At 44.1% G+C, this 26,812-nt stretch overlaps 1 protein-coding gene across 2 annotated transcripts in view; it reads right to left on the bottom strand.

The window, feature by feature from the left end:
- Window positions 1–14,767: 14,767 nt before the first annotated feature.
- The window catches only part of G3BP1 (G3BP stress granule assembly factor 1), a 46,773-nt gene continuing 34,728 nt past the window's right edge, over window positions 14,768–26,812 (bottom strand). For both annotated transcript variants that reach the window (XM_068278396.1, XM_068278397.1), the window contains exons 5-12: window positions 25,031–25,121; window positions 24,835–24,928; window positions 22,162–22,375; window positions 21,044–21,145; window positions 18,388–18,502; window positions 17,850–17,975; window positions 17,556–17,665; window positions 14,768–15,601 (exon numbers count right to left, since the gene is read on the bottom strand). In XM_068278396.1, the coding sequence (XP_068134497.1) occupies window positions 15,392–15,601; window positions 17,556–17,665; window positions 17,850–17,975; window positions 18,388–18,502; window positions 21,044–21,145; window positions 22,162–22,375; window positions 24,835–24,928; window positions 25,031–25,121 (1,062 nt within the window). In that variant the 3' untranslated portion in view covers window positions 14,768–15,391. The remainder of the gene's footprint in view (window positions 15,602–17,555; window positions 17,666–17,849; window positions 17,976–18,387; window positions 18,503–21,043; window positions 21,146–22,161; window positions 22,376–24,834; window positions 24,929–25,030; window positions 25,122–26,812) is intronic.

Raw genomic sequence — 26,812 nt, 5'->3', positions numbered from 1 at the left:
TGTACAATCTTTTGTGCTTGAATGAGAGCCAACTTTACTGCCCTCAATTCTCTCCGATTGGACGAGAATTTTTTCTCTTCCTGATTCCACTGTCCCTGAAAGGCCTGATGCTCCACGTGAGCACCCCACCCCCAAGCACTGGCATCTGTTGTGATAGTTACTTCTCTGGGGTATACCCATAAGTTCCCCTGGGACAGATTTCCCTTGTTCAGCCACCAGTCCAAATCCCGGATGACTGTTAAGGGAAGCATCACTTCCTGATCCAAGTTCCGCTGAGATCTGTCCCAGTTCTTTAATAGAAAAGATTGAAGCAGCCTTTGGTGTGCCAAAGCCCACTGAACTGCTGGAGCTGTGGAAGACAAAAGTCCCAGAGTTCTCATTATCACTCTTAAGGAAACTTTTGGGTTCCTTTGTAGACCGGTTATTTCGTTCATAACCTTGTCTATCTTCTCCTGTGGCAAAAACATCTTTTGAACTGACGTGTCTACCATCATTCCTAAAAATTTTATCGTTTGAGTTGGTATCAATACAGATTTGTCTCGATTTACCAACCACCCCAGATCTGCCAGATACCTCAAAGAAGTCTCTAGATGTGCCTTCAAAAGCTCCACTGAATCGGCAAAAATCAAAATATCGTCGAGATAAAAAATCACCTGGATAGCTTGCTCCCGGAGAGGAACTAACGCTTCCGCCATAATTTTTGTAAAAATGCGAGGTGCTGAACTGATCCCGAAGGGAAGGCAAGTAAATTGGAAGTGACACAGAGTGCCTTCTAGAGATACGGCAAACCTGAGGTATTTCTGTGAATATGGGTGAATGGGAACATGCCAATATGCATCCTGCAGATCCAAATTGACCATGAATGACTCTGCTTCCAACAGATTTCTGATAGAATAAATCGATTCCATCCTGAATCGTTTGTACTTGACCAACGGATTTAATTTCTTCAAGTTGAGAATTAACCGGAATTTCCCCGACGGTTTCTTTACCAGAAACACGGAAGAGTAGAACCCCCTTCCCTGTTCCGACCGAACGACTGGAATGATCACTTTCTGATCTACCATTACTTTCAGAATTCGAGACAATTCCTGCGACATTGCCGCATCTACCGGATTTCTTGCTATCATAAATCTGTTGGGAGGAACAGAATTGAACTCTATTCGATAACCCATTTTCACAATTGCGCAAATGTATGGGCTGGCGACTGAATTTCTCCACACCTCGCTGAAGTTCTTCAGTCGACCCCCCACTTGATGGTCATTGGGGTTTCTTATTATCCTGGGGCTTGATAAGAAAACCCCCCCTTACCATTTTTGTTAAAGGACCATCCTTTCCTTTTAGACTGTCCTTGACGCTGATTACGTGGCCTATTGAAAGGACGTTTGGTAGGCTGCGTAACCTTTTTCTTTGGAAAGACCTTCTTTTTACTAGAAGTCCTTTCCAAAGTAGCATCCAATTCAGGCCCAAATAACAGATTACCTGTAAAAGGGACTGAACATAACCTGGATTTTGAAGTGCTACTTCCTTCCCAAGTTTTAAGCCAAACTGATCTTCTAGTAACATTGGCTAACCCAGCTGCTCTCGCTGTATACTTGATGCCTTCTGCTGATGCATCTGCAAGGTAGCTAGTGCCTTTAAAAAGTAATTCTAAGGCCTCCAGAAGTTCTTCCTTAGAAGCCCCCTCCTGAATCTTATATTTAAATTGATCCAACCACAACAACATGGTTCTTGATACACACGTAGAAGCTATAGTCGGCCTAAAAATAGCCGAAATAGCCTCCCATGTACGTTTTGAAAAAGCGTCCGTCTTCCGATCTAACGGATCTTTCAAAGAGCCTAAATCTTCAAAGGCCAACTCTCCCTCTTTAACCATCTGAGAAAAGGGCGTATCAAGTTTAGGACATTTACCCCATAAATTAACCTCCTCTTCACTAAACGGGAATCTTCTCTTCATTCCTTTAGAAAAAACAAGTTTTTTATCAGGCTCGGTCCACTCCTTCAGGATAGACTGGCGAATAGACTTATGAACTGGAAAAACAATGCCTTCACTGTCTTGCCACCCTTCATAGAGTTTATCATGAGGAGTTAACGAATCTGAATTCCCTTTATCAATCTGTAAGGTATCAATAATAGCATCAATAAGGCCCTCTGTGTCCTCTACTTTAAATTTAAATTTAGACGGGGTCTCTTTAAATTCTTCTGCACTATCATGAGAATCTGAACCCACCTCCCCTTCTGAAGTAGAAGAAACTGCTGGTACAGGGGCTTCTGGTTTAGATTGTGTCTTAGTTTCAGCCAAAGAAGATTTAAACTGTTTAATAGTATCAGCCATTTCCTGTCTAAAGGCTCTTATTGTATCCTTGACAGAGAGGCCATCCTCTGCTAAAACCTTCTTAGAGCAGGGTTTGCAGAGTGTCTTTTCCCATTCAGCTGGCAGTCGTGCATTGCATACTGGGCACTTTCTCTTGGATCCATCTTTTGCCTGCAAAACATGATCCAAACAGCCCATTTTAGAATGGAAAAAATTGCCCAGATAGTTCTAAGTATTTTACTATTGCTGCAAAAAAATACCTTAGAAGGACCAGCACCTTCCTCCCCCGGAGCCACAGACATTGCGACTGTCCTGTTCGCTCCACAGAGCTAGAATGAGAGGAAGCCGGCGCGTCCCACCGTCTCCCTTATACTAACCCCGCCCTGGTTTCCGCCGGAAGGGACGTCAGCGGTAGCCGCGCGCGGCTATAAAACTTCCCCAGAACAGACCCGATGGATCTTCTGTTCCACTGACGCTGTCTCCAGCTGCGTGCAAGACAGCTCACCGCCACCTCCAACCAGGCCAGAGAGATCGAGGACGCCATCCCGTTTTCTCCCTTCTCTTAAGGGAGCAAACACGAGGCAAGGTAATAAACCTTGATGCTGCCAGACTGACCAACTCAGTCTCGGCAGCCCCCTACAAGGTTCCCCAGGCCCTACCTACCATAGACCTGGTTCACCCGAGGGAAAGAAACCTCCTTCTCGCGCAGGAAATATTTCAAACTGAGGGGAGATTCTCATGGCCTTTCTTTTATAGGGGAGGGATTGAAATATTTCCTGGAAGGGGCGTGGATATCTCGGAGTCTTGTCCCAGAGGATCACTGGATAAATCCAGGTTGGCAGTTATCCTCTCCGGTGTTAATTTATTCAGGGGACGGATTTTGATTGTTTCTTTAGGGAGCTGCTTGATAGGGTGATGTTCAATAGTAAACTTTTAAGCTTTTAAGCTAAGTGGATCCGAGATGAACTTTTACACATTGCATAATTGGGTTCCTTTCCTATTGTTTATAGGGCATTCCTCAAGCCAAATACTTTGTTTTAATACTGTAATTCCCTATAAACTAAACAAGCCACGCCCACAGATTTTCAGACAGCCAAGGCGCTTTCAGACAGTAGCAAGGGCTCATGGGAGCTCAGTCTGGGCAGGAGGACGGGGAGGTATTACTAGCCAGAAATTTCAGAGGAGGAGGGGGGATTAGTTTTTTTTTTTTTTTTTGCTCAAGATGCAGATAAGCCTGCCTCTGTGTAATGTTTACAAACAACATGGCTACTGTCATTGTATCACAGGAAGAAATAATCATTCTATTAAAGGTATTTGCAGATAGATTTGCTGTGAAAATTATCTAAACTTTAGATAAGATATATAGACAAGTTAATTGTTCTAGTTAGTTTTTCATCTCATGGAGTCTCCTTTCCAAACGTACACTGGGATGGTTAGAGAAAGAGGCCTTAATCAATGGGCTAGTTCGCACTAGAATACATTTTTCACATGCAGAAAAACAATTGACAGCAATGCAAATCTGTCAGACAACTCATGCAGAAAGAATGACCAGTGGAGACAAGCCCCAAGCGTATGTTTAGGGCCCTTTTCCACAAGCAGTTGTTGGGCAGTGAAAAGACTCAACTGCTTGCTGCTGCCTGGCAACTGAACATGCTCACTGCCACTTAGTAACTGCTCGCTGAGCACACAGTTCAACTGCCTGTGGAAATGGGCCCTTAGCCACAGCCCCTGAACAAGCATGCAGCAGATCTTGCATGCTCGTTTCTGCTGTGTGATTCAGACACTACTGCAGCCAAAGATCAGTAGGACTGCCAGGAAACTGGTATTGTTTAACAGGAAAGAAATTAGGCAGCCACCAATTGAATCTCACTTCAGTGGAGTTTGATTTTAAAGAGGCAAAAATGTGCATAATCCTACATCAGCATGTAATTATTTGTATATCATTGACGATTCCTATTACTTATCTGAAATGATTGAGATGCTAGTTCTGAGTGGATTCAAATTTTATGTAGTCCCAAAATGCAAATGCTGCCATAGCTAAAAATTGATTGGTCCATTTTCAGGCTGCATACCTTTGTATCAACTCAAATTATCTGCAGTTCATCGATCACCCCTAACCCACATACAATCTGTATTATGCCATCCCTAGCCCACATACAATCTGTAGTATGCCAATCCCAGCCCACATACAATCTGTACTATATCATCCCCAGCCCACATACAATCTGTACTATACCATCCCCAGCCCACATACAATCTGTACTATACCATCCCCAGCCCACATACAATCTGTACTATACCATCCCCAACCCACATACAATCTGTATTATACCATCCCAGCCCACATACAATCTGTATTATATTATCCCTAGCCCACATACACTCTGCACTATACCATCCCTAGCCCACATACAATCTGTACTATACCATCCCCAGCCCACATACAATCTGTACTATACCATCCCTAACCCACATCCAATCTGCATTATACCATCCCTAGCCCACATACAATCTGCATTATACCATCCCTAGCCCACATACAATCTGTACTATACCATCCCCAGCCCACATACAATCTGTATTATACCATCCCTAACCCACATACAATCTGCATTATGCCATCCCCAGCCCACATACAATCTGCATTATACCATCCCCAGCCCACATACAATCTGTATTATACCATCCCTAGCCCACATACAATCTGTATTATGCCATCCCCAACCCACACACAATCTGTATTATGCCATCCCCAGCCCACACACAATCTGTATTATACCATCCCTAGCCCACACACAATCTGCATTATACCATCCCTAACCCACATACAATCTGTATTATGCCATCCCTAGCCCACATACAATCTGTACTATACCATCCCCAGCCCACATACAATCTGTACTATACCATCCCCAACCCACATACAATCTGTATTATACCATCCCACATACAATCTGTATTATATTATCCCTAGCCCACATCCAATCTGTATTATACCATCCCTAGCCCACATCCAATCTGTATTATACCATCCCTAGCCCACATCCAATCTGTATTATACCATCCCTAGCCCACATCCAATCTGTATTATACCATCCCTAGCCCACATACAATCTGTACTATACCATCCCCAGCCCACATACAATCTGTATTATACCATCCCTAGCCCACATACACTCTGCACTATACCATCCCCAGCCCACATACAATCTGTACTATACCATCCCTAACCCACATCCAATCTGCATTATACCATCCCTAGCCCACATACAATCTGTATTATACCATCCCTAACCCACATACAATATATGTTATACCATCCCTAGCCCACATACAATCTATATTATACCATCCCCAGCCCACATACAATCTGTACTATACCATCCCCAGCCCACATACAATCTGTATTATACCATCCCTAACCCACATACAATCTGCATTATGCCATCCCCAGCCCACATACAATCTGCATTATACCATCCCCAGCCCACATACAATCTGTATTATACCATCCCTAGCCCACACACAATCTGTATTATGCCATCCCCAACCCACACACAATCTGTATTATGCCATCCCCAGCCCACACACAATCTGTATTATGCCATCCCCAACCCACACACAATCTGTATTATGCCATCCCCAGCCCACATACAATCTGTATTATACCATCCCCAGCCCACATACAATCTGCATTATACCATCCCTAGCCCACATACAATCTGCATTATACCATCCCTAGCCCACATACAATCTGCATTATACCATCCCTAACCCACATACACAATTTGCATTATACCATCCCTAACCCACATACAATCTGTATTATACCATCCCTAACCCACATCCAATCTGTATTATACCATCCCTAACCCACATACAATCTGTATTATACCATCCCTAACCCACATCCAATCTGTATTATACCATCCCTAGCCCACATCCAATCTGTATTATACCATCCCTAGCCCACATCCAATCTGTATTATACCATCCCTAGCCCACATCCAATCTGTATTATACCATCCCTAGCCCACATCCAATCTGTATTATACCATCCCTAGCCCACATCCAATCTGTATTATACCATCCCTAGCCCACATCCAATCTGTATTATACCATCCCTAGCCCACATCCAATCTGTATTATACCATCCCTAGCCCACATCCAATCTGTATTATACCATCCCTAGCCCACATCCAATCTGTATTATACCATCCCTAGCCCACATACAATCTGTATTCTACCATCCCCAACCCACACACAATCTGCATTATGCCATCCCTAGCCCACATACAATCTGTATTATACCATCCCCAGCCCACATACAATCTGTATTATACCATCCCCAGCCCACATACATTCTGTATTATACCATCCCTAGCCCACATCCAATCTGTATTATACCATCCCTAGCCCACATACAATCTGTACTATACCATCCCTAGCCCACATACAATCTGCATTATACCATCCCTAACCCACATACAATCTGCATTATACCATCCCTACCCCACATACAATCTGCATTATACCATCCCTACCCCACATACAATCTGCATTATACCATCCCTAGCCCACATACAATCTGTATTATACCATCCCTAACCCACATACAATCTGTATTATACCATCCCTAACCCACATACAATCTGTATTATACCATCCCTAGCCCACACACAATCTGCATTATACCATCCCTAACCCACATACAATCTGTATTATGCCATCCCTAGCCCACATACAATCTGTACTATACCATCCCTAGCCCACATACAATCTGTACTATACCATCCCCAGCCCACATACAATCTGTACTATACCATCCCCAACCCACATACAATCTGTATTATACCATCCCACATACAATCTGTATTATATTATCCCTAGCCCACATCCAATCTGTATTATACCATCCCTAGCCCACATCCAATCTGTATTATACCATCCCTAGCCCACATACAATCTGTACTATACCATCCCCAGCCCACATACAATCTGTATTATACCATCCCTAGCCCACATACACTCTGCACTATACCATCCCCAGCCCACATACAATCTGTACTATACCATCCCTAACCCACATCCAATCTGCATTATACCATCCCTAGCCCACATACAATCTGTATTATACCATCCCTAACCCACATACACAATTTGCATTATACCATCCCTAACCCACATACAATCTGTATTATACCATCCCTAACCCACATCCAATCTGTATTATACCATCCCTAACCCACATACAATCTGTATTATACCATCCCTAACCCACATCCAATCTGTATTATACCATCCCTAGCCCACATCCAATCTGTATTATACCATCCCTAGCCCACATCCAATCTGTATTATACCATCCCTAGCCCACATCCAATCTGTATTATACCATCCCTAGCCCACATCCAATCTGTATTATACCATCCCTAGCCCACATCCAATCTGTATTATACCATCCCTAGCCCACATCCAATCTGTATTATACCATCCCTAGCCCACATCCAATCTGTATTATACCATCCCTAGCCCACATCCAATCTGTATTATACCATCCCTAGCCCACATACAATCTGTATTCTACCATCCCCAACCCACACACAATCTGCATTATGCCATCCCTAGCCCACATACAATCTGTATTATACCATCCCCAGCCCACATACAATCTGTATTATACCATCCCCAGCCCACATACATTCTGTATTATACCATCCCTAGCCCACATCCAATCTGTATTATACCATCCCTAGCCCACATACAATCTGTACTATACCATCCCTAGCCCACATACAATCTGCATTATACCATCCCTAACCCACATACAATCTGCATTATACCATCCCTACCCCACATACAATCTGCATTATACCATCCCTACCCCACATACAATCTGCATTATACCATCCCTAGCCCACATACAATCTGTATTATACCATCCCTAACCCACATACAATCTGTATTATACCATCCCTAACCCACATACAATCTGTATTATACCATCCCTAGCCCACATACAATCTGTATTATACCATCCCTAGCCCACATACATTCTGTATTATACCATCCCCAACCCACATACATTCTGTATTATACCATCCCTACCCCACATACACTATTATACCATCCCTAACCCACATACAATCTGCATTATACCATCCCCAACCCACATACAATCTGCATTATACCATCCCTAGCCCACATACAATCTGTATTATAGATGCACACAACCTGGAATTCGCATCTCCCGGACCATCTCCAATATATGACCAACCGAATGTCATCCTGATGATAATCAGGTAAAGATGGTCAATGAGACAAACTAGTTGATGCAGGATTTTGAAAATTCTGTATGCAAATGTATGCAGCTGAAAACTGGAGCAATCGAATGCCACCAAGTCGGAATTTGTCGATTTTTCAAGCTGCATGTATACTCCTGCACCTTGACGACTCTACCCAATCTCAGGAACACACAAATCTTACAATTGGCTAGGGATGTCGCAGAGCAACTTTATACAAGTGCAGAGAAACAGTGCGGAGAAGTTATTGCAAATGTTGAATACTCCTTCAAGGGAACTTAGCAACTTGTCAAACAAACCTATTCCTAAGTAAGGTTCATAACCTATGTGGGCTTAGGTGGGTGAAGCAGGCAGTTGCTTTCCTCCGTAGCCCCCCCCCCCCCCCACCCCACCTTCTACAGATGCCTCTATTTGCTATCCCGTGCCAGATTCCCGCAGTTTTGTCCTATGTCCCTGGCAGATGCGTTGTATGCCAGAAGATGCAGTCCCCCCATTGGTGTAGAGATGTAATCAAATCAATGTATTACACCTCCCAGCATACACTGCAGTGACCAGGGAGACAAGATATTACTGCAGGAACTTAAACCTGCAGCACCTGGACATAGAAAATAGAGGCATCCGTACAGACAAGGGAGGCTACAGAGAAGCCATCTCCAGTAATTGCCCCCCCCCCCCCCCCCCCCATTTAACAAAACTCCCTTAAGCTTGGTACACACTCAACTATGATTGGCCAATTACTAACCAATCTTACCATCTGTTGACCCTCCTACTAGGTAAAATTGGTTAGTGCTTGGCCAAACTTAATTGAAAGTGTATACCAGGCTTTAGGAGGAGGTTCCTTTGACAACTTATCTGAAGGTAAGAGCACCCAGGTGCTTATTGTGCCCATCGATAATACAATCTTGATTGTACAATCTTACCACTTCTATGTAGGGTATTACATGTAATATTGTATCAGTGGCCACCTTTGGGGTGTGCCCACATCCAATTTTGATTGGCTAATAAATGACCAACTTTAACATCTCCATGTAGTATAGGGTCAACAGATCTTGAATACTGTTAACAGTCTGAGGCCTCTTTCACAGTAGGTCGTTGCGTTTTGATGCAACGTTAGTCGCAATGCAAATTACAACGCAACGCCCCCCAAAAAAAGTTGCACTGCAACTTAATGCCCAGTTACGGTTGCATACAGGCAATGAAATGCTCCCAAGTCATTACTGAGCATGTGCAAACAGTCTAACGCAGCTAATAACGTGTAGAACGCACTGCATGCAGTACTTTCACTTAACGTGCAGCGTTAACACCAACATAACGTGTGCACTGTGAATGGGGCATCGATTTTTCATTGCAGTGAGTTATTCTGTGTTAAATGTTGTTTTAACGTGCGACTTTAACGTCGCACTGCCAAAGAGGCCTTAACCACTTAACGCCCGCCTAACGCCGATAGGCGGCGGCTGGTCGTAAGTGGAATTAAATGGAAACAACCTTTCCATGTCAGTTCACAGAGGGTGTCTCCGTGAACAGCCTGCGAGCCGCCAATTGCGGTTTGCAAGCTAAATTTAAAATACGCGGGGAAGAAATCCCTGCTGTTTACATCATACGGCGGCAGCAGCGCCGTAAAGGAGATCGGCGATCCCCGGCCTCTGATTGACTGAAGCCTATCAGAGGCGGCACAGGACGTATCGCTGTCCTGTGCCGCCCAGGGGAAGGAGGGAAAGGTAGGGGGCTAGTACGGTTGAGGTGAGCCAGCAAGAAAGTCCACAGAGAACAGTTCTCCAATCACAGCAATGTCTACAACTTCAAGCATTCTAATTGGCTGAAGAGTGAAGGTGTATTATTATTATTACAACCCATCTGAAACCTAGCAGTGCAAGAGGGCGTGTCCACCCAATCACATTAGCAGAACTTCCCTATGGACTTTCACCCTGGCTCACCTAAACCATACTAGTGCCCAATGCAAGAATGGCGCTATACACAAACTCTGGCATCCTAGGTTACATTATAATTCAGATACACATTAAGTTTCCTTCTGGCAGCAATATTATTACACCAACATATTAAGATTGGGGTAGACTTATCAAAGCAGTACGAGGGAGGAAGAACATAAGCAAACAGGTGCCAAAGTGGAGATGTTCAGAGGAGGGATCCCCAACAGCTCCTCCTCGTTTCTACCAGTCTTGCTCTACTTTACATTGCACAGGTATTGATAAAGCTACAACTAAGGTGCGCACACACATCCAACTTTGATTGGCCAATCAATGTCCAAGTTTACCATCTCCATGTAGTCTGGGAGCTTACCTACATAATCTGTTCATAGTACTCAAAATCGTTGGCCATCATAGTACATGGAGGTGGTAAAATTGGCTAATCAAAATTGGATGTGTGTACCAGGATCATATAGACTACAATAGTCAATGACATGCTGATAATTCTAGCCAGCATATAGGCAAATTGTATGCTGCTTGGCATTGGGTGGATAAAAATAGAAGATACATTAGACTGCCCCAATTTCGAGATGCATGAAGGCTGAACGGAATAGCATGCTAGTGACCATCCTTGCATTAGCACGGTGTAATTCAGCTGCCCAAGACGTTGGCACAGAACGTGGTGGATCACATGACTAATAAGGATGAGTGAGAACAGTTTGCTGCAACTGAGAAGGTTAAACTCACCTACATCACTCCCTCCTGCCAATGCACTGCATGCTGCGCTCCATCTTCCTAACACTCCCACCTTCACAGCAGAACTTCCGGCTGAGAAGGCGGAAGTGTCAGGAAGATGGACAGCAGCGCATCGGCAAGAGGAGGTGACACAGGTGAGTGCAACCCCCCTCAGCCATGACATTTTTGTAAAACAATTAACCATGCAGAACAGCTGCCTGTCAGTCTGTAGACAATACTGTACAGTGTTCTCCCTAGGCTCTTTTAGCCAGGTGCTCCACCCGGCTACTTTTGGTGAGCTGTCATAGGCTCACTTCCTCCTCTGCTGTAAGTAGAGTTGTGCAGAGAAGCTCTTGGCCCTGCATTCTCTCATCTTGCCCCACCCAGCTATTTTTTCATGCCACCCAGCTGGGAAAAAATTCTGGGGAGAACACTGCTGTACAACATTCGTACGAGTGTCAACACCTATGAAACCAGCAGCCACATACTGTATATACTCGACTATAAGTCTAGAAATTTAGGTCTGATTCACTGAGTAAAAGCATAGGGGTCGACTTATACACAAGTCACAAGCCACACACTGAGCAATGTGTGTACTATTAGTGACATTCTAATTTGCAGCAATTTACCCTGTGGTGACACTATCTTGGATAATGGAAATGGCAAGAAAACACGTGTGAAAGTCCTGCCCACAACAACTAACAACGAAAGGGGCGGGGGATACTGGGCTGCAGGAAGTGGGGTGGGGGAAGATTGCTGCACTTGGGGGCCTGGAGGAGTTATTGGCTGCAGTTAAAGCGGAATATAACCCTGCATTTCAACTTTGCTCTAAAACATTATTTACAGCATATTCTATGCAACCAGCATTTTTTTTTTTTTACTAGACCAGCATTGGAAGGGTTAAACACAGAGGGTTAAAGTTCCGTGGAGAGATATGCAGAAGTTCAGATAGATACATTTAACCATATAGAATGTAACAAGTGATAAATGTTACACACTCTTTGGCTGTCCTCCAGCTCCTTCTCAGTCAGAGAGAGTGAGTCACATTACACACTTAGATACATTTATGTAAACAAAATGTATCTATGTCAGCTTCGGATGCGTCTGCAGTTCTCTCCAGGAACTTTAAAGCCCTGTGTAACCCTTCCAATGCTGGTCTAGTAAAAAAAAAAAAAATGCTGGTTGCATATAATATACTGTAAATAATGTTTTAGAGCAAAGTTGAAATGCAGGGTTATATTCCGCTTTAAGGGACAGGAGGGGTTAAAGTGAACCTCCAGACTAAAAATCAAATCAGCAGCACTGAAAAGGCCTGGTGTTTCTTTAAGTTTCACAGCATCAGAACTTTGTTTCTCTTATACAAGCCTCATTTTTAGCTGCACAGAAGAAAACTGCCCGGGCATTTTTCCCCTGATGCTATGCAAAGCATGAAGGGATTTCTGATGATGTTGTTCTTGTTCTGCTGTTTTGGTGCATTTTTTTTTAACATTTTGAATTTGACATTTGAAGCCTAGCGTGTGCAGCTGGGAGAAGTTATCAGGACACAGGACAGTTGGAACTGTGTCTCATGCTCCCTGTCACCTCTTTTCAACCAAAAAGATGGCTGCCCCCATGACAAAGATGGCAGCCCCCATGAATCACAAACATTTGCCTGTTCTTTTAAAACAGGGTGGGTAAAAAATTCTATTACCTATCTATTCTAATTAACATAACTAATGTAACTTAATGACAGTATGTTTGTTTAGGCTGAAGTTCCCCTTTAACTGCTGCAATACTATATGCACTGCAGTCATTAACTCATTTTAGTCCCCAAGTCCAGCCATTAACTTTGCTGGGTAGACTTATACTTGACAAAAATTCCAGCTAAAGAGGGTAAAAAACTGGAGTCAGGTCAACTTATATTCAAGGATAGAGATAGACATAGATAGATAGATGACAGGAAGTGAACCCATCAGTCACGTGACCTTTATAACTATACATGGTGGCCTGCTGTCTAAAGCTCAACACACACCATACAATCTTGGTTGTACAGATTTACCAAATCTATGTAGTATAAGGGCCAACAGATTGAAAATACCTTGAATGATTGATTGGATAAGCTCTTATACTACATGAAAGTGGTAAGATTGAACAACCAAGATTGTATGGTGTGTGTTGAGCTTGGCTCACCGAGTACCTTCCTGTAATGCAGCTTGTTGCACTGCCATGCACCACCCTATGCAACATTCACCGACGCACTTATTGTAATGCACTGCATTATCGCAAAACACACACATTAACAGTAAACGTGAAGTATAAGTTTCATTGTCTGTATGCTTCACTGTGTCTGTCGCAATGTGCGGGTCATGGGTGGCGCCGCTTCTGATCTGTTAACAGAACAGCCACTGTGAACCTTGCCTAAGGCTAGGTTAGCAGTGGGACTTAAAGTGAACCAGAGACGAAGCACCCTCATGTATTTTACCATATATATCAGTGGGAACATTAGAGAAAACACCTAACCTGCTCTCCGTTTCATCCTTCACTGCACAGCTTGCTGGTTAGCAGCTCTGATAAAATCCCTGGCTGAGCATTCAGTCTGGCTTTGCTCAGGAATCATTATAGGTGAGTCATTATAGCAGAGCAAGAATGGGGCAGGCTTGGGCTTGAAAAGACATCAGAGAAGACAGACTCAGTTATGATTCCTGAGCAAAGCCAGACTGAATGCTCAGTCAGGGATTTTATCAGGACTGATAACAAGCAGGCTGAGCAGTGAAGGATGAAACAGAGAGCAAGGTAGGCGTTTTCTCTAATGTTCCCACTGATATAGTATAGGGTAAAATACCTGAGGGTGCTTCTTCTCTGGTTCACTTTAAGGTCCCGCGTTATTAAGTCAAATAACGCTGCTTACTGCACTGCAATGATTAGTCTATGCAGTGTTTACAGAGCAGCGTGCAGTTATGGTATCGCACTACTGCTACAGATACAGGGAAGCATACTTTTCATTGCCTGTATGCTTCACTGTAGCATCTGTATGCGACGTTAAGAAGGAGTTACTGTGCGGTACCCTTTTTTTTTTTTTTTTTTTAAATCTGGCATTGCGACATTAACCTCTCACTACAATGCAACGTCCCACTGTGAGCCTAGCCTTAAACTTTCCACTTTCAGTACCACAAGACAGGATTGTGAAGACAAACCGCTTTTTATGCATTTTATTTTTTAATAACTTGCTGAGACTGGAATGAGAGATAAATAGAAGGCACAACGATTTTGCTTTCTTTTTGAAGTTTGTTTTTTTTTTCTTACAAATATGAACTAAAAACCATGAGGGAAAAAAAATCCAAAAAAAGAATAAAATTTTTTCACAAATTCAATGAGTTTTAAAGTCAAGTAGCTAGACATTTAAAACCTATCCCAAAATCCAAAATTTGAGTGGTAAAACAGTAGTTTCCATAATTTCTTTCCTCAATTCCTTTGATAGCGCCATATATATATATTTATAAAAAGAAAAAAAAAAGTGTTGTTATAGAAACTCCAATGAACACCTTTTATTTTTTTTGTAGCAAGTCAAACATGATCGAGTGTGTGAAGCGGCCTGTTCGGAGCCGCTTGCGTCTTTCATCGCTACGCACAGCGCCGGTGATACAGACTAGCGACATAAGAATACTGTGGCGAGGACACGCCTTCCCCCAAACCAGGGCGTAAAAGAGTAGACAGCCAATACTCAAAATAGTCCGAAAAAAAAACTAGACCAGCATAATTAACCAATCACACTGGTGGATCTGCCTAAAAATCAGGAAAAAATGTTCCATTGCATCTGATTCCTGAAAAACAAGGTTCTGATTTATTTTTTTTAAAAGTTTGTTTTTTTTTGTCCCTCCCTAAAAGATATTGTCCAACAAATGCTGGATTCTGGGAAGAGGGCTGTGAAGGAAAAACAAAAAAAAATATCCGTAAAATTGCAACACAAAGGGCTGGGACAGGTGAAGTGTAGCTGTCCGTCATGTCGGGACGATATGCCAAAACATCCAAGACCCAAATTTAAGAAGGCTGCAGGACAGAAGAGGGCCATTTGCCATTTGATGTTAGAAGCCACTCAAATTAAAAATAAAAAAAACACACGAAAGAAAAAGAATGATCGATCACTGGCGCGGGCCCTGGACACCTCTTCCCGCCCCGAAGCCGGGCTTCTGTGACATTGCACCACGTGACGGTCCTCTCAGACCTCCTCCGAGACCACCGCGTGGTCCCCCTGGTCCACGGGGCCTTTCGCCTCTACGATCTCCCTCTCTAGCAGCGCGAGTTTTCTTTTCCTCCACGTTCAGACGCACATCATTCCGGAACATAATTGGCTACAAAAAGAACAAAAACATTACGTCAATATACAATCCTCTCTCTCCAATGTGGCTGCAAACTTTATGCCATTTCATGTTATACTTTGGCCTGTAAGCAGTTTGAACTACAATGCGGCAATTCTAGCTAGGTCGTATGGGTGGTGCTGCTACACCCCAGCCAGCAACATTCAGGATGCTTTCACATTGGGCTGTTGCGGAGCAGTATTTTTACCACAGCCCAATGACAGTCTACGAGGCCATACCGACACAGTACGACAGAAGTGATGTTTTCTCCGCATCCCCGATGCCAGGACAGATCTACAGTACCGCGCATTTCTACGGCGATCTGCGGCAGACCGGAAGTCATGCAAGTCTATGGTGATGCAGGGAGCTTTAGAAAGTTTCACGAAGTGCGGTTGCGGCGGATATGCGCTGAAGCATATTTTTACAGTACACCTCCATATTTCCGAAACAGGAAGGGAGCGCAGGCGAGCGTCACTTCCTGTTCGGCTGTAAGCCAGAAGGGATATAACCACATAGTAATGTGGTAAACCCCAAAAAGGCATGTTTTTGGCGATGCGGTCCCTGGACCACACTGCTATTACCAGCCGGTAGTCTGAAACTGGCCTCTGCTGACCGATTTGGGCAACGGAGAATGTACAGCTAAGGCTCGGATAGAATAAGAACAACCTCAGGGCTGATATGACGTAATGACGAACAGAGGCGTCAACAGGATGAAATCAATTATTACAACTTGTAAAATTGCTTAAGTACCCCCTGCAAGCAGACACAAAAACTGTGTATTCAAAACAAATTTATTGATACACTCCAGGGGTTTTCGCAAAACGCGTTTCGCAGGTATATTCCTGCTTCCTCAGACGACAAAAAAAAAATAGGAGTACACACAGTACAGTCTCAAGGTCACGATAAGCGCCCGTCTCCTGAGTGAGGACAGGCAAATCTCCTCACCTGCCTATAGAGTGGTTACTTGGAGGTAACCCTGGTTTGCGAGTATATATTATACTCGTTTCATTTACCAAAATTGTCAATACTTACGACACTATTAGGCTCTCCATTCTATTTTTACATAAACCTCAGGGTTAAAACCCACTTGAGTGCTTTTTTTTTGAGAGTTTAGGGATCGTTTTAAAACCACAAGCGCTTTCCCTAAACACTCTGCCAATGAAATGAAATGTAACAAATTCCACAGTAGCGATTGCGATTAGCAAAATCACAATTGCAGGACATGCAGCTTATTGGGAGCGTTTGCGCTTCAAAGATGGCAAATCGCTCATGAATACACACCACCCGGAATTTAAAAATCGCAAATCACTATCACAATCGCTAGCAAAAAGCTTAAGCACTCTTATACATCTCTACAAAAATCACCAGGGAAAAAAAAAAAAAAAAACACTCATGAAAATCGCTTACAAAAACACTAATTAAAAACGCTAGCAATTGCGCTTTGCTATTTGTAGTGGGTTCCAGGCCTCATGCAAGGTCTCGGGCAGGCTTCTGCTGCCAGTTAGGGATTATCAATGATATGCAAATATTTCAGCATTTATGCAAATGTGCAAATATGTGCAGCTTTAAAATGGACCAATCAAGTCCCACCAAGGTGTGAATTGATGAAGCCATTTTCAAGCTACATATATTTGCATAACCTCAGAAATATTTGCATATCATTGATCATCCCTACTGCCCAGCTGTTACGGAACTACAAGTCCCACAGTGCATTTGCCTTTATGAGTCATGACTGTGGCTGTCAGACTCCTGCAATGCATTGTGGGACTTGTAGTTCCTTAACAGCTGGAGGGACAAGTTTGCCCCCATGCCTGATCTAGAGACTTCTAAGTTGAACGAGGCACTGTGCGAGCGCTATACGGCTCCAGTGCTATCCCCGCGAATGCAGAATGCCGCAACGGTCATTTACAATGGAGGCAGCCAGTCACAACTGGGCACACAGACTTACCCGACTCCCCAGGATCTTCTGAACGGGCTCAGCGTCGTCAAACACAACAAAACCGAAGTTGGGGAGTTTTCCTCCGCTGTTTATACGAAGCTCCACTACAGTGCCATAAGCTAGGAAATAAAGAAAACAAATGTTACATTGACCATCTAAAAGTAAAGTACAGTTTACACCAACCAGTACAAAATATACATATGAAAAAAGAAAGAATTTGGATTTAATATTTTTGGGCAATGTCAGGAGAAAAAAAAAACAAAACAACTAAATGAAGATTGGCCTCGACTGGACTAAACTTACTTTGAAAGAAATCTTTCAATTCGCTCTTGTCGACGTCATGTGGGAGGTTGCCCACAAACAGCTGATGACTGTCTGGATATCTGTTTATCCGTCTTGTTTCCAGCTCGCCTTGTTCTCCCTCCCGCACTGAAAGAGAAGATTCCTCTTAATCCATTGCTTACAGCAAATACAACAGGAAGAGTCCACTGAAGTCACACAGCCCCAGACAGAATAGGTTTGTGGGATAAACCTGCAAGATACAGCCTTTTGCGCAAACAGCGCATCATTTAAGAAAAACTTTACAGAGGGCCATATTCTCTTTATACATACGCTTAGTTGTAAGACTAGTTTAGGCAAGAGCTGTTTCTTTAACCACCCTGGCGTTACATTAGAATCGCCAGGGTGGCGTGCAGGTTTTTTTTTTTTTTTATTTCTGATTCATTATAGCTAACTGAAAGTTAGCTACATGAGTTTGCTTCAAAGACGACCCCCTGCTTACTTGCCTTAGCTGGAAAGCAAGCAGGATATGTGTAAACCCGCATGTGCTAAATGTCTTTACCTGGTCGGGGTCCTACTCGGGGCGGGATGGTGGTCGTCCTTTGCTCCCGTATTCTTTGATCTCTTTGTGGTGGTCTCTGTGCTGTCTGGTTTTCAGGCTTGGTGTCAGGCCGGGGCTAGGAAATAGAGAGAATGACTTACATGATATCCATGATCAGGAGTACAAGTACTGAATGAATTGCTAAACGTACGCTGAAACACCAAATGGAATATACTGTCCCACCAAAACTCTCCCGATAAGCATGCCAAAACTACCTGCCTCAAATAAGACTGCTGACCCAATGGTGTCATTTGCATCCAGTATATAAATGGGGAGAGGCGTCCAAAAGGTCATAAAAATTTATTAAAACCAATAAAATAAATCAAGTGGTTTACCTCAAAGATGACAAAAAACAAATGTGACGAGTTTTTTTGAGTACATAGGACTTCTTGCAGCCAAAAATCATGGCGCCTAAAATACCAATCTGAGAAAAACTCATAAGGGTATTTAGTGATTTATTTGTTTATAGATTTCCTGTTTTTCATCATTATATATCATCTTGGAAGTTGTAGGAAAAAGGGAATAGCTGTATCTTTTAGCAAGCATTAAGTTTCTCTCCTATTGGTATTTTATGCACTGATTTTTGCCTGAGAAAGTTAGTCCTGTGTACTCACGAAACGCGTTGCCTTAGTGCAAATTACAAATTTCCAGGTTTCACATTGTTCATAGTGGTCAGCCACCTCTTTCTCCCGGTGATCTTTTCACTAATCCTGCCAACACACCAGATAAAGGTATTCACCCTCTTTTCTTCAAGAGTGCGACCACGCGTACGCCCGAGTGCCGGCGGACGCACTGGCCTCGCGTACGCCCGAGTGCCGGCGGACGCACTGGCCTCGCGTACGCCCGAGTGCCGGCGGACGCACTGGCCTCGCGTACGCCCGAGTGCAGACGGTTATACTGGCCCATCTGCCTTACTGGTTGTTGACTGTATTGCAACCTTATTTTGCAAGTACCGATTCTCAAGCTGCTGGCTTACTACACTCTAATGTACTGCACCATCAGGGCTACCGCTGTCTGTGGTTATTGATTGGAAGGTACAGTTCTACCGTATCACATCTACCGCATACAGTGCATGACTTTTCTTTGCTTTAAAAACGGCAAAGCATTTGGATTATTGGTTTTCATAATAAAATATGTGAAGCTAAAACAGCTACACATGTATACTGCATTACATTTTAGCTGCAACTCCAAAGCTTCAAGAGGGGACTACACACTGAGGAATCTGGAGGCTGCCATGCTCAGCATCACACACTGAGTTCTGGTGAGGAAGAGAAGGGCACTATGGGTTTCCTCCGGGCACTCTGTAGGTTTTTGAGAAGTGGGAAGGAGACCAGATACGTTAATTGGCTTCCCCTTAAAAATTGGCCCTAGACTATGATACATGCACTACACGATACATACATAGACATAGGACTATGGCAGGGATTAGACTGTGAACCCCCTGAGGGACTGTTATGTGATAAGACAATATACTCTGTACAGCGCTGTGGAAGTTGTCTGCACTATATAATAATACTAACTACTATATGGCAAGTGATAGGCCACTATAAAGGCCTCTTGCACACTACATGCAATTCCGATTTTTTTATACGTCAGATTGTTTCGGATTAAAAAAAAAAAAAAAAAAAAAAAGTGTAGCAGCATTTTTTTTAACCACTTGCCGACCAGGGCTTTCTGCACTGATCGGTGCTGCATGGGCTCTACAGCCCGCAGCACCGATCAGGAGTGCAGCAGGGCGATCAATTACCCCCCTTTTTTCCCCACTAGGGGGGGATGTCCTGCTGGGGGGAGTCTGATCGCCGCCGGCTGCAGTTGCTTAGCCGGGGGGGGCTCTTCAAAGCCCCCCTCCGCATCGCTTTCCGCCCTCTCCCTCCCTTCCCCTGTGAGCTGCGCAGGACGGGTTTCCGTCCTGCGCATTGAAGGATAGGCTTCAGCCGATCTGCCTTACGGCGCTGCTGCGCAGCAGCGCCGTATGATGTAAACAGCGGGGATTTCTTCCCCGCCTGTTTACATTTTGCCGGCGAGCCGCGATCGGCGGCTCTCCAGCTGTTCACGGAGACACCCTCCGTGAACTGACATGGATCGAGCGGCCGTTTCCATTGTAACCCGCAGACGACCAGTTTACGCCAATTGGCGTTAGCTGGTCGTCAAGAGGTTAATCAGAATCCAAAATTGGACCAGATAAAAAAAAAAAAAAAAAAATTTGCATGTGGTGTGCAAGAGGCCTTAGAGATGCAGGTGTTAGGGAGGAGTCAGCTCAGGGGCAACCAAAGAATTTCACAAGCCTTTGGCTACATGACAAGTCCATCATATAGAGCTTGATCTACCGGTAGATCACAAAGGACTTGGATGAGCTTAGTGCTAGAAGTTGTCCTGAAGGGTCTTTAGACATCTTTACATAGCAGGTCGGCCCATGCTGAAGCACAATTGGAAGGAGTGTTCCCGTATGGGTTCTGTGTCTCCAATTCCTGTATACTCAGCTGGATGTATCAGAAACCTGTAAACCTTTGAACAGGCTCTTTCCCCTACACCCGCGCTGGATCCTAAATGCAACATCCTCTTTGCAGAGATCTGTACAGCTATAGCGATGGTCAATGAGTCGTAAGTCACGGCTTACCTGTGAGGGCTGAACTTTGACCACATGAGGTGGAATACCCGATACAGGGACCGCTCCACTGGGGGGCAGGTTTTTACTCGTCACCGATGCCCAGGAAAAGGCCTGAAGAAATCAGAAAAGAAACCGTTAAACGGAACAGGCATCAAGCTGATGCTGTACGTGTCTGAAATGTAACATTCCTAAAAACTGTTCCCATTCCGTCCTACAACCTGCTAAGGGTTTCCAACACTGATCAGACATGTCGGATTTAAATCGGATCGTAAGCAAAATCGTAATCGAAACGCACAAAGAATCGTACCATGTAGATGGGGCTTAAAGAGACACTGAAGCGAGAATAATTCTCGCTTCAGAGCTCATAGTTAGCAGGGGCATGTGTGCCCCTGCTAAAACGCAGCTATCCCGCGGCTAAACGGGGGTCCCTTCACCCCCAAACCCCCCACTGCAACACTTGGTCGCTCCTAGGGGCAGGGCTAATGGCTGCAGCCCTGCCTCTAGTCGCGTCTATCAGCAGCGCATCGCCACCAATCCCCCGCCCCTCTCAGTGAAGGAAGACTGAGAGGGGCGGGGGAGAGGCGGAGATACGCGCTGACAGACGAACGTGGGGCAGGGCTGCGGCAGTTAGCCCTGCCTCAACCAGGAAGATATCCCCGGCTGCACGGAGGGGATTTCGGGGGGGGGGGGGGGGGGGGGGTAAGGGACCCCCGTTTAGCCGCGCGATAGCGGCGTTTTAGCAGGGGCACACATGCCCCTGCTAACTATGAGCTCTGAAGCGCGATTTATTCTCACTTCAGAGTCTCTTTAAAGGTGGCAATACATTAGACGATTATGGGCAGATTCGACCAAGAGACAAATTTATCTGTAATCGAATCGCACAAAGAATCGTATCATGTAGATGGGGCTTTAAACTGCTCAGCTTTCTTTGTGCTTTGCACACTGGAGGGTCTCCAAAACTCTAATCTCCGGCATTCAGAGATAAGAGAACCCTCTACAGTGTGTGGAGAGCAATGAGCCAGCAGCAAGACACATTGCTTCATAACCCATAAGCCTGTATGAGAAGAAGAATGGTATGAGCCTGTATGAGAAGCGAATACGAAGTTGTCCATAGATGAGACACTTACTCTCGAGTCTTCCTGCACTGCGGGGGCTGGATCTGCAGGTAACGGAGAAGAGCTTTTCTCTACCACTTCCTCTTCCTCTGGTGCAGGCTCCTCGGGGGTGGGCTCACGCTTATCCTCTACCACTTCTGGTTCCACCTCCTGCTCGGGTTCCGGTTCTGGCTCGGGTTCTGCCTCTACCACCGGCTCCTCCAGCTGCTCGTCCAGATCATGGTTACTAAAAGAAGGATTTCTGATTAGATAACGGTCACTCAAGCTTGGGTAAGGATAACAATGGCTCAGGTTACACAGCTTGAGATTCCCTTTCCCATATTACAGGACAGAACTAAGCACACCTGTATACAGAAGAATTATTCCTGCAGCCAATACCTTTTCAGCTTGCTCATTTGTAGCTATATATAGATAGGATGGACTTCACGACACAAGAGGCTGTATGTGAAAGTCTCAGTCGGCCCCTTAAAGCCGACCTGAATTCATAACTTCCTCTCTGCTCTAAAAGATAAGCAACAGCATAATAACCTTTACAGAAAGACATCTGGTACAGCGGATGCAAAATCCTGCAGTAAAATCTGCACTGTTTCTACTTCCTGCTTTCATGGAAGCAGACATAGGGTTAAAGTGAATCTGAGATGAAAAAAAAACTAACAAGTAACTATATATATCTATATCTCTATCTCTCTCTATCTCTATATATATCTATATATCTTATCTAAAGTTTACATAGTTTACACAGCAAATCTAGCTGCAAACAGCTTCAACAGATTATGATTATTGATTCCTGTGATACAATGAGGGCAGCCATGTTCTGTTTGTCACATTGCCACAGGCTGAGGGCTGGAGATGCTATCAGCTTGCCTGTGTGTACATCCAGTCCCCTCTCCTCTGAAATCTCTGGCTAGTAACCTCCTCCTGCCCAGACTGAGCTCCCATAAGCCCTTGCTACAGTGCCAAGGCAAAAATGGAGCTGTGGGCGTGGCTTGTTTAGTTTATAGGGAATTTGACCATTAAAACAAAAAAAGTACAGTATTTGGCTTGAGGAACGCCCTATAGACTACAGTATATGAAAGGAACACAATTATGCAATGAGTAAAAGTTTATCTCTGATCCACTTTAACATCCTGTGTTTAATCACCACTTTAATTTGATCCCTCAAATTGATAGTCACAGATGGGAGGGAATTAGACAGGCTAAACTCTCTAAATACACACAGGGTGCATTTCACTCTGTACAGTCCGGGTGACGTCAGTGCGACTCGATGAGCCTCATGCAGGAGCGCCATAAGTTGCTGACCTGGCATCTGCATCGGAGGGGACCAAGAGCCACCGGAGCTGCAGGGAGGGCACTGGACGGCTGCCAGGAGTTGGAGGAAACCCCAGGTAAGTATATTTTTGATTTTTAAACACCTCGGACCTTACCTTTAACCTGTGATGTCACAGGCCACCCCTTCAAGCGGAATATGACCCTGCATTTCAACTTTGCTTTAAAACATTATTTACAGCATATTATATGCAAAAAGCATTTTTTTTTTACTAGACCAGCATTGGAAGGGTTAAACACAGAGGTTTAAAGTTTCGTGGAGAGATATGCAGAAGTTCAGATTGTTACATTCTATTTATATGTATCTATTGAGAAATGTTACACACTCTTTGGCTGTCCTCCAACTCCTCAGTCAGAGAGTGAGTCACATTCAACACTTAGATACATTTATGTAAACAAAATGTATCTATGTCAGCTTCTGATGCTTCTGCAGAAATCTCCAGGAACTTTAAAGCTCTGTGTAACCCTTCCAATGCTGGTCTAGTAAAAAAAAAAAAATGCTGGTTGCATATAATATACTGTAAATAATGTTTTAGAGCAAAGTTGAAATGCCGGGTTATATTCCACTTTCAGCAGCTTGCATACCCAGTGCAGTGGAGGACCTCCTGCTCACACCCACTTTCCATAAAACAGAAAGGCAGGGGGCGATCTGTACATACCACTGCAAGAGCAAAGTCCCCAGACTGTCACTAATAGCTAGGCCCGACTTGGCAAAATGCATGCTATTCAAATAGGTGTGCTCCCTGCCCAAAGCTCCCTACACACATGCAATAAATGCAATAACCGTCGGCCACATGGGCGATAATGACCATTTCAGCCGCCATTCAATGTAGCGCTGGCATTGTTAAGCATTAGTCCTGTTGGATCTCTAACAACCCCAATGGTCAAGCGTGTCCAGTCGCAATGCTATTTACAAGCCCCGCCAACCGACTGGAGTCACTCAATCATCCACCGCCGATTGCCAGCCCTACACAGCAACACAACACATCACTAGCCTCAAGCCTAGCGATGTGTCTGTACAGCATCGTTCTACAAATGGTCACAAGAACAGCTTACCAAGCCTTGATGTGCAACAATTCTCACACGTGTGTACTTAACCTCAGTGATCACCAATAGGGTTGGTCACTGAAATGCAAATTCCAGGTGAATGTAGATTTATGTAAATTGTGTATGCAAACATGCAGCTTAAAAAAGGAACCAATCTACTGCTCTAGAGATGAATTTTAAGTTTGCAGACAGAATATGAATATTTCTGCATTTTTCCTCCCTAATCATGAAGTGTAGAAACTGACAAGTTTGTGTTCTCAAAAATGCAACTTTATGCTCCGTCAAAGTATTTTACAGAAAGCAGAACTTTACCTTCCAGACTGGTCATAATAAGCTCCATCCTCCGCGGACACGACCTCCGGGGTCTGCTGGCGTTCCTCCTGCTCATCTACTTCCTCATCAGATTCTGGGATTAGGGAAAAAATAAAAAAAAAAAGAGTTTTAGTCCAACGTTAACTTGCCAGAGCTGTAAATGGAGCCTTGTCATTGGTAAGTGGAAACTACAAACCTTCCGGGGGCTCCGTATCCGAGTCACCAAATACCTCATCCTGGTAACGGAAAATATCATTGTGAACGTAGAATTTATTGGCAACAGAACCCTAAAGAGGCAGAGAGGAAGAGAATGGTGTTAGTTTCAAGAACAGGTCGACCTTATAGCAAATTTGTAGTAAAGGAAAAGAGGGAAGCCTTCGGGATGCTTCAAAAAGCTACATTCACATGAAATTTACCATAACAAAGTTAATAGCACATAGTGACCACAGAGTTAAGGCAAATATACTGTACATCTAATCCCCACTGGCCAATTTCACCACTTCTATGTAGTATGCAGGATAACAGATTGTGCAGATAAGCTCAAGCTACATGGAAATGGTAAAATTGGTTAATCAAGAATGCATGTGTGTATGCACCTTACAGGAAGAGAGAACCGTAACCAAGAATAGAACTTCATCCCAATCAGTAGCGGATACCCCCTTTCCCATGAGAAATCTATTCCTTTTCACAAACAAACCATCAGGGGGCGCTGTATGGCTAATATTATGGTCAGACCCCTCCCACAGTGTGATGTCAGCGCCTCACAGCACTGAGGTACTGACATCACACTGTGGGAGCCTTGTTGCATTGTGGGAAAGAACAGCTGTTTACAACTGCCAACAATGCAAGCAGCATCTCCTTCCACTGACATCACCTGCCAGCCGTAAAAATGTCACCATGCGATAATTGTCAGAATGTAAATCAGGGAGAGGAAAGATTTTACAATGAGCAAACACTGACTAAATCAGTTATGCATAATTATAAAAATGAAGCACTTTATTACATTATTTTCACTGGAGTTTATCTTTAAAAAAGAGAACCTGAGGTGGGTTTTACAATTCCTAATTGCCTACAGAAGCCTGCATATAACGCCCAGCCTCTGTTGCTATACTATATCCCCCCCAGGCCACCTCTGTGCTCTGTTATGCCCCCCAAAGTAAACCGCCGTGTTAGTGACACACAGCGTGTCGCCAGCAGGCTGTTTACATATACACTGTCACTCTCCGCCACTCCCCCACCTCCTGTATTGCACCGCTCCCTGCCCACGTACCTCACCGCTGATTGGAGGGAAGGCAAACTGGCGGGGGATCAGCGACAGAGGAGGCGGGGGAGCGGCAGAGAGTGACAATGTACATGTAAACAGCCTGCTGGCGACATGCTGTGTGTCACTAGCATGGCGGTTTACTTTGGGGGGCATAGCAGAGCGCAGGGGGGTCTGGGGGGAAACAGTATAACAGTATAGCAATAGAGGCTGGGCATTATTTGCAGAACCAGCCTCTGTGTGCAAATAGGATTTGTCAAACCCACCTCGGATTCTCTGTAAAGGGTACCTTACATGACGATATAACCATAGGTACAAATTATTCTAGCCCTACTGACAAGTCTTGTGTTACAGTACAGCTAAAAATGAAATAAAAACAGTTTTGTTAGTTATTTAAAAGAGGCAGCCAAATAATGTTTTGCCCCATGTCCTACAACATAAACAGCAGGCAAAACACTTCTCTGGATGAGGCCAAACTGTCAGTGAAGAGTGGAGGGTAGGCTCAAACTGAGCAGGCCCACATCCATCATGTGACTGCAATTTTCAATTCAAACATGTGAAAAAATAAAATTAAAATAGGTTTACTTTTCTCCATACACTAAACGAACACACTATTCCCTGTTGTGAAGAACAACTGAAAGTGGACCCAAATTAAAGATACAAGATTCAGAAATAAAATCTATTTTCTAAATTATAATAATAAATAGCCTCCCTGGC

The sequence above is a fragment of the Hyperolius riggenbachi genome, chromosome 3 (genome assembly GCF_040937935.1).
Source record: "Hyperolius riggenbachi isolate aHypRig1 chromosome 3, aHypRig1.pri, whole genome shotgun sequence".
NCBI lineage: Eukaryota > Metazoa > Chordata > Amphibia > Anura > Hyperoliidae > Hyperolius > Hyperolius riggenbachi.
This window is presented reverse-complemented; position numbering and strand designations above follow the sequence as displayed.